The sequence below is a fragment of the Juglans microcarpa x Juglans regia genome, chromosome 8D, assembly GCF_004785595.1.
Source record: "Juglans microcarpa x Juglans regia isolate MS1-56 chromosome 8D, Jm3101_v1.0, whole genome shotgun sequence".
NCBI classification, from domain to species: domain Eukaryota; kingdom Viridiplantae; phylum Streptophyta; class Magnoliopsida; order Fagales; family Juglandaceae; genus Juglans; species Juglans microcarpa x Juglans regia.
Window position 1 is genome coordinate 11,604,681 of NC_054608.1, and position 8,510 is coordinate 11,613,190.

The 8,510-nt window shown below is 35.2% G+C and overlaps 1 protein-coding gene across 6 annotated transcripts; it reads left to right on the top strand.

Annotated features, from left to right (window-relative positions):
- The first annotated feature begins 654 nt into the window (after positions 1–654).
- On the top strand, positions 655–8,301 carry LOC121243219 (protein DA1-like). Of its 6 annotated transcripts, XM_041141300.1 has the most exons (14): positions 655–747; positions 1,411–1,428; positions 1,797–1,846; positions 2,310–2,406; positions 2,605–2,695; positions 3,084–3,219; positions 3,517–3,637; positions 3,770–3,853; positions 5,106–5,225; positions 5,325–5,537; positions 5,978–6,040; positions 6,156–6,274; positions 7,384–7,442; positions 7,767–8,301. In XM_041141300.1, exons 1-14 carry the CDS (start codon positions 670–672, stop codon positions 8,078–8,080), a joined length of 1,563 nt encoding a protein of 520 aa, XP_040997234.1. In that variant the 5' UTR covers positions 655–669; the 3' UTR covers positions 8,081–8,301. The 6 variants fall into 6 exon arrangements, with proteins under 6 accessions (XP_040997234.1, XP_040997235.1, XP_040997236.1 ...); XM_041141301.1 differs by lacking the exon at positions 655–747 and having other exon boundaries at positions 1,272–1,656; positions 2,281–2,406; XM_041141302.1 differs by lacking the exon at positions 655–747 and having other exon boundaries at positions 1,272–1,428; positions 2,255–2,406.
- The last annotated feature ends 209 nt before the right edge of the window (positions 8,302–8,510 follow it).

An 8,510-nucleotide genomic window follows, 5' to 3' on the forward strand; every position in this document is an offset into this window, starting at 1 on the left:
ACTCATCTCATCCAATCTCATTTCCAAACATAATTTAAATATAAAATTTTTAAACTAACCATTACAATTTTTTAAAATTAATTATTACAACTTCCCAAAACTTTTAAACAAAAAATAAAAAACAATTCAACTTTTTCAAATTCTTAAATAAAAATAATATTTTAATAATTTTAATTTTATAATATTTTTTATTCAAATTATCTCATTACTATTCACAAACTATTTTACAATCATTTATAAAATTATCATCTCATCTCACTTTTTAAATAAACACTTTGAATTAATTATTGTATCATTTTTCTCCCGTAAAAATCAGACCTTTTTTTTATATTTTTTGGTGATTTTTTGAAAGCTCCCAAGCCAATGCTTAGGTATCGTTTGGATTCGAAGATGAGTTGAGATGAGTTAAGATGGGTTGTGAATAGTAGTGAGATGCATTGTGAATAGTAATGAGATTTATGAGTTAAAATTAGTGAATAGTAGTGAGATGAGTTGAGATGAATTGAGATGGATTGTGAATACAAACCGGGCCTTAGTTCTGCCTTGCTGATCCTTATGATCTCCAACATAAGGTGTGTCGGGGAGGAGAGGAGAGAAAAAAAAAAAAAAAAAAAGGTACGAATTCATGGAGGAATTATAACGTTAACTTTTCTTTGCTTTTTCTAGTTGATGGGCTTGGAATCTTCATCCAGCCGTCATTTTATCAGGCTCTGCACTGTTACTTTTCCTCTCTTTCGACATTGTAATGTATGGAGTTTTCCACTTTTCTTTCACCCTTCTAATTGCAGAAAAAATCGAACCTTTTTCAGCTGTTTTACGCACTTCCACTTTTTTTTGAGCTCCTCAGCACTCCACAAGAAAAGATTGATGATACTTTTTTTCTTTAAAAAAAAAAAAAAAGAATTTTGAGGGTTCTTTCCTTGAATTATTAGTGGAATTATTAATCTTTTTCAGATATAAACTTTTATGGTCAATATTCTTCTTCTTCTTCTTTGCATTTATTATCAATATTATTATAACTTAAAAGAATATTGCGCTTTCCTTTTAGGTTGTTTCTCACCAACATTTTTGGGGTGGTGTTCCTGGGGAACAGTTTAAAGAACCGCACGGCACATGCGATGCATCTCTTCTAAACCATAGGAAAAATTCAATGCCCAACTGGGTTTGATGAACCTTCTTTAAATCCTTTTGGGTTATGTTAAAAACTGTATTTTTACTCCCACATTTGACTTCTAAACTGCGAACAGTACGAGCATCCTTTCAATCACTTACCCGAAAAGAGAGAAATAAAGGAAGGGAAGAAGGGAGGGAGGGTGTGCATAATCGTTTCGGTAATTGTAATATAGCTGCTTTTGAGCGAATTCGGATCTTTGCTGATCTGGGTCTCATCTGCTTCAACCATTTCTGCAGGTTTTGGGTTTTTGCAGGGTGAGTCACGCTTCCACTAATAGATTCTCTACGTCTTTTGCTTTAACCCGAGGCTGGAATTAAAAGTTATATCTGATGAATTTAATGGGCATGTTGAGCTGGAAGAATATATCTTTATCTCTTTCCCTTCTCTGCGAGTGTGTATGCTATATTGATTTGAGGTGACGAGAGCATTTGACGTTCTGTCAAATCCTTTTTTTTTTTTTTTTTTTTTAGTTGAAATGCCCGGTGGGTTTTATTCTTTTCTTTATGTTCCTTTTTTTTGGTCCCGAGTTCCATATTGAAGTGAAATCAATGATTTTGGATACGTATTGGTGGAGTTGAGGAGTGCATACAAGTTTAAAACGGGCATGAATTGTCAAATGCAGTATATCGATTTGCTTGGAGACATAATCGGAGTAGAGCACATGCAATTCTAGTAAGTCTATTATCCTCTGGATTGTTTCGAACCATTTGCCTTTTCCTTTGCCCATTTATTGAATTGGTTGGACAATGGAAGATCTTTTCCTAATTTATATTTGCTGATCATCAAAATGGGAATCACGTGCAATTCTATGCGATTTTCCTTCTCATGAATAACTGGTTATTATTCACATGCGCGCACGCACACAAATAATTGCTTATAATGTCTCCATATCTGAGAAGCATGGAATCGGGATTTTTTTTTTTTTTTTTTTTTTCAGTAAGGAATGTACTTTTGCTTGATGTTTTCAGTGAATACTTCAGATTTATATAACCACATAGACACTCGGAAATATCTTAAGCTTCTGTTGCATCTTGAATATAATTTCGCTGCTTCTTCGCTTGATCAATGCTTTATGAGCAGGTAAAAATCTCATTGACCATGAACAGATAACATTATTCATTATGGGTTGGTTTAGCAAAATTTTTAAGGGTTCCGGCCATAAAGATTCAGATGGGCATTTGCATACATACTATGGTGGAGATCCAGATCAATATTCACCTGCTAGTTCAGGGGTAATTAAATCTGTCATTCCTTGACTCTCTTTGTATTGCTATCTCTGCAATCTTGTACTATTGAAATGGGCATCCAGTCATGTATGATGCGATGAATATTGCTCTTATTGTACAAAGATTGTTTTCTTGATGGCAATGAGTAATTATTTTCTTTTAATATTGTCCTCCTTTTAACATGTTTCAGTGGGGAAAATGTAGGATATATGGCCAGAGAGTGAAAATGAAGATATAGATCATGCCATTCAACTCTCTCTTTTAGAAGAAAGTCAAAAGGGAAAAAATGTGATTGGTAAGTGATATGCCTTTTGGATGGTTTTACAAATGCCCTTGATGCCATATACTTTCTATGAGCTCAAAGGCATTTCATCATTCATGTATATTAGTGTTCTTATGTTAAATTTTTTCTAGACGTTTCTGTTTTTTGCTTGGTTTCATGAAAATGGTATGCAGCATATAGATACACCTCAGAATATCATTGCTAGCAGGCTTGTTTTTATGCCAATCATTTTATTCCGTCCTACACCTTAAACATAGCATTATTTTTTTGGTGTCCTGCATTGCTCCTTACACCAGCTTTGAACATCAAGCATACTCATATCTATTGTATGTTTTGCAAAAAGATATATGTGACTAAATTGCTACTAGCCAAACTAATTTTTTTCTCACATTCTTGATAGATTGTGATTTTCCATTGGAGGATGATGAACAACTAGCCCGAGCTCTACAAGAAAGCCTAACTGTGGAATCTCCTCCCCAATATGGATATGGAAATGTATATCAACCCGCCCCAATTTACTTCCCTTCGGGGTTAAGGTATATTGGTTTTGTTTTAAGTCAATGTATCATCTCAGTCTTTGTCCTTGTCTGTATAATCCTTTGTTGTCTCTATTTGAGTGCTTTATGCAACCATGCATGTATAGAATGTTCTTTGACAACCGCAAAATGTATTTAATGGATGCAATTATTATTTCACATCTGTTTTAAGGTTTTGACATTTAAAGTATATAGCCATCTTTATTTGGGCCTTGATTTGTACAAACCATAATCAAAGAATGGTTTTTTTTTTCTTTTTTAATCTTTTGAGTTTTGATTAATTTAATTTCCCTACAGGATATGTGGTGGTTGCTACGCTGAGATTGGTTATGGGCGATATCTTAATTGTCTCAATGCATTTTGGCATCCTGAATGCTTCCGGTGTCGTGCTTGCAACTTACCCATCTCTGATTACGAGGTGAAAAAATTACTCAGTTAGCTTCCATAACACTCGAGTTTGTAGCTGATTCTATTCTTGGCATCAGTTGCTTTTCTACCCTTTTTAAGTGTAGTTTGAATTTTCTTTATCTTTTCTCTCTGTTGCCTGTAGTTCTCTACTTCTGGGAGTTATCCATACCATAAATCTTGCTACAGGGAGAATTACCACCCAAAATGTGACGTCTGCAAGCTCTTTGTAAGTGTTTCTCCACTAAGCTACATATTTCTTAATTCTAATTTTGCATAAGCTGGTTCTGCTCCACTTTTTTTGTGTCGGTTACCGAGCAGAATACAAGGTGTTTTCCACAATTGTTTGTCATCCTCTTGAAACTAAGCTTTTAAAATGTCAACAAATATATTTTAACAGTAAATCAGCCTGAGCGCAGTCTTTCCAGTTCCTAGAGAATGAGAGGAAGGGCTGCAAATGCAGATTGAAACTTGTATAGATTCTCTCAGAATATGCTACGTACAACTTTTGTCCTTCAAGTCATATAAAGATGAAGGATGCAATCTCCGCCCTTAAATTTATGGGAGAATATACTATGAGCAATGCTACAAACGACACTCCTTTCCCACTCTCATCCCACTATGCACAATGTGGCACTTTCATCACCCTTAAATTATCTTTTATTTTTTTAAAGAAGAAATTCAAAGGTTGATGGGCAATGCCACCTCATCATAGTGGGATGAAAGTGAGATGAGAGTGTGGTTTGTAGACTTTTCCTGGCCCTTTTTCACCTATTCCTAACCCCGGCCCTTCCCTGCCCCCCCACCCGTTTAATGAGCGGGGTGGGTGGCCAGTCCACCGCCTGGGAGCTGTGGGGTGTAGGAAGATCCCTGCATGGGATGGGTCAGCAGGTGGCGGCGGTCTCCCGCTGCCTACCGCTTTTGCTGAGCCTAGAGAACCATATTTCTTCTTTTCTTTTTTTTCCTCGTCAGAGGGTAAAATCATAATTTCCTTTTTGATCTTAAAACTGTGGAAAGGCTTTAAAAATTAAAACTTCAAAACTGAGATCTCAAATGCTCACTATTAAAATTTAGGTCTCCAAATGCAAGGTGTTAACCAAAGGGGGTGTAGACTTATTTTCCCTGAATTTATTAGTTATTTTTATTAGTATCTTAGTTGTCTGATACAATTCCCATCCATAAACATGAATCTATACTAGAAAGCTCGCTTGACACATTTATAAGTCTCATGACATATTAATACCAAGCTTATGGACTAAAATACTCCAACATAAGCTTAGACAACCGACCCAGATTAGAGCAACCTCATTAGTGATAAAGGAGAATCTTGTTCATAAGTCATGTCATGTTTGAAAGATCAAAATTTAAATATTTCGAAAGAAAAATAGAAATGCTGATCAAATGTTTTTCTTACTCAGATAGATTACTCATTGTACGTTGTTGTTTGGTTTTTCAATTATATATATATATCTTTTCGACAGATTCCAACAAATCCTGCTGGTCTAATTGAATATAGGGCACATCCATTTTGGGTTCAGAAATACTGCCCTTTTCATGAACATGATGGCACTCCTCGGTGTTGCAGCTGTGAGCGAATGGAGGTCTGTGATTGAAACACTTGTATCTATCAAAAAGCCCTATAACTGAGCAAGTATTCTGGAGAAAATCTATGGCATAATATATTTGTTCATAATATGCAGCCACGAGAGACGAGATATGTTGCCCTTAAGGACGGTCGGAAGCTCTGTCTAGCATGTCTGGAATCTGCAATTATGGATACCGTTGATTGCCAACCCCTATATATTGATATACAACAATTTTATGAAGGTCTAAATATGGAAGTGGAGCAGCTAATTCCATTACTCTTGGTTGAGAGACAAGCACTAAATGAAGCAAGAGAAGGAGAAAAGAATGTAAGGGAAAATGCATTGAAACCATATTATATGCATGGTATTTTGCCATACTGACAATTGTCATCCCAGAGATGACACAAAAGCGTGTGTCACTCATGTCTGATACCTTCTTGAGCAAATAGCAAGAGTCTACCCTTGTTTTCATAAACATTTTCCAAAAGTCAATAGTAATTTTTCTAATCTTAGTAATTACCTGATCGTTGTATTTTAATTTGTCCTCTTTGGTTATCTACATGCATATTTAAAACCAATCAAGTCACTGGCTATATTTATACTGACAAGGTAGATTCAGTGGAGCATGTCTATACCTGTCCTTACATCTAGATCTCATAATCTCACGTCTACCAACTGGTATTATCTGTCAATTGACATTTTCATCAATGTCCATTTTTTTTTTTTATATAAAGTTGGCATGTATTTCTTTTTTCTTTCTTGACCAGGGCCATTATCACATGCCTGAGACCAGAGGGTTATGCCTTTCTGAGGAGCAAACTATCAGCACTGTAAGACTATTTTAAAAAGCTTCATTGAGTTCATACACAGGGATATACAGAGCTCTATTTTGACCATTTATTTATACTGAGCAATTTATCTTATTTTGACCCTGCAAACCACCAGATTTTAAGGCGACCAAGGAATGGTACAGGAAATCGAGCTATGAAGATGATAACAGAGCCCTACAAACTATCGCGTCGATGTGAGGTTACCGCAATTCTCATATTGTATGGTCTTCCAAGGTATTGAATCTTTGTATCCCTTTGCTTTTACAACTTGTTTTAGAAGAGAACTCATGCCACACTTGATAGAGTAAATGGGTATAAAAAAAAATGTCTATTCAAATTTCTTATGAGCACTATGACAGTGCAAAAATAATTTCAGATTAAATTGCTATTGCAAAGCTGTTGCCTAGATTCATAGGAGGTCCAGAACCATTATGATTAAATGCCTTTTTCCCTTGTAAAATAGAATGCTCCTTTGTTTATATAATAGAATGCAAATTACATTTTAACAAGTGCTACGCTATTATGAATGATTCAAATTACATTCTCGTCAAAGATACTATGGCCCTAAAACATTCATTGAATTTCTTCTTTATTTTCAAGTTCCAAAAAAGTTTGTGAATTTGTGAAAACCTGCTTAAATTGAAAATAATAACTATCTTTCTGTAATCAGAGAAATTGCCTTGACAGAAAGGAAAAATTTGTCCTAAACAAGCATCATATCAGCAGAAATTACTATTTCTCGGGAAGTTATTTAATTTCTTTGTTTTAATACATGCTTGATCATGACTGCAACAATACTATTCTTCTTTACAACAATTCCATGAGTCTTATAGAAAGGACTGTACTTGCATGATCTTCTGATTATATGGGACTACAAGTATTTCTTGAGGGCTATGTATGTTCATACAAAAAGGATTATTAGTGGAAAAGAGAATACTTCTCTGTCTATCTTTCTTTTTGTTTCTTTCCATCCGTTTTTCCTCTTGCAGTAAAAAAAGCTGATTCACGTGGAAGTGCATAATGGAGATTTAAATTTTATTTCTACAAGATGTTTTTATATTTCCTTCCTTACATTATTTAGATATAGAGAGCAAATACAGTTCAATCACTCCCAAAAACATACTCGTGCAAATCGGTATAAAGTTATAGTGAGAATTGACCGCGTGAAATGCAATGAAGTCTGAGTCTCTTCGGCCTACATATACCTCTTGTTTTTCTAAAACCTTTTCTTTTAAAAGATAAAAAAAAAAAAAAAAAAAAAAAAAAATTAAACTGTCAATGGTGCTGTTTAATTGATGAGGTTGAAACTTTTCATAAACGACTGGTCTTATCCATGCATACAGGTTGCTTACCGGATCAATCCTAGCTCATGAGATGATGCATGCATGGCTGCGTCTTAGAGGTGATTCTATAATCCGTGGCACATATTGTGTTAAATGAGAATTGTGAACTATATAGAAGATGAATTCTTTCGTCAGGTTTTTAACTAAATCTCCTATGCTTGTAGTATCTAAAATATATCGATTTCTTCTTCTAAAATCACATCAAGGTTTAAAAGAATGGCCTCGTATGTAAAATTGTGCGATCACTCTATGTTGAGTTTGGTCAATCAATTATTAAATTACCAAAAATGCAAAATTGTTTCTTTTGTGATTGACTCTGATTCAACATATTGTGAGCTTTTAAGGTTTTAAAGATGCTGACATATATCCTGCACACATGAAAGGTTACCCGAATCTCAGTCAAGACGTCGAGGAAGGTATCTGTCAGGTTCTAGCTCACATGTGGTTGGAATCCAAGCTCAAGTCTGGATCAGGCAGCAATGTTGCATCAACCTCATCATCTGCTTCCACCGCACCCAAAAGCGGTACGGTATCTCTATATGAAAGAGAGCTTGGGGAGTTCTTCAAACATCAGATCAAATCAGACATTTCTCCGGTGTATGGAGGCGGATTCAGAGCCGGTCAACAGGCAGTGCATCAATATGGTCTTCAGGAGACCCTTAACCAAATATGGATGACAGGGAGATTTCCTTATTGATGCCTAGCTCCCTGGATTTCTATTGTGCATCTCTTTCTTTCCACTGAGTCTGAAGGTTGTTGGCCTTTCATATTTTAGATCCCACAAGGCCAAATCGCGTAGAAGCAACTCTCTGTAGAATATTTCTTGAGAAAGTGCTAATTTCTTGAGAAAGTGCTAATGTTACCTTTCTTTTTTTTAATAGGAATAAATTAAATAATTAATATTTGAATATTCTCTTCCAGTACAAGTCTTCTCCCATTTCAGTATGTATGTGTCATTTAGCTGCCAACGTTTTTCATTCAACAGCTCAGACTTTTGCTTTTAACATGGCTTCCAGACCAACTCCTATTCCTGCATTTATGCTTCGGCCAATCAGAACGAAATAGTCCAAGAAAAATGCTATTTATACCTACCATTTTTACTGTATAACAATACTGAAATTTGAAAT

Excerpts from the sequence above, each read along its gene's own strand:
- LOC121243219 (XM_041141300.1), top strand. The coding sequence starts at position 670 with ATGGGCTTGGAATCTTCATCCAGCCGTCATTTTATCAGGCTCTGCACT. Across the intron at positions 3,220-3,516 it reads TACTTCCCTTCGGGGTTAAG|GATATGTGGTGGTTGCTACG; the intron begins GTATATTGGTTT and ends ATTTCCCTACAG. Across the intron at positions 6,041-6,155 it reads AGGAGCAAACTATCAGCACT|ATTTTAAGGCGACCAAGGAA; the intron begins GTAAGACTATTT and ends GCAAACCACCAG.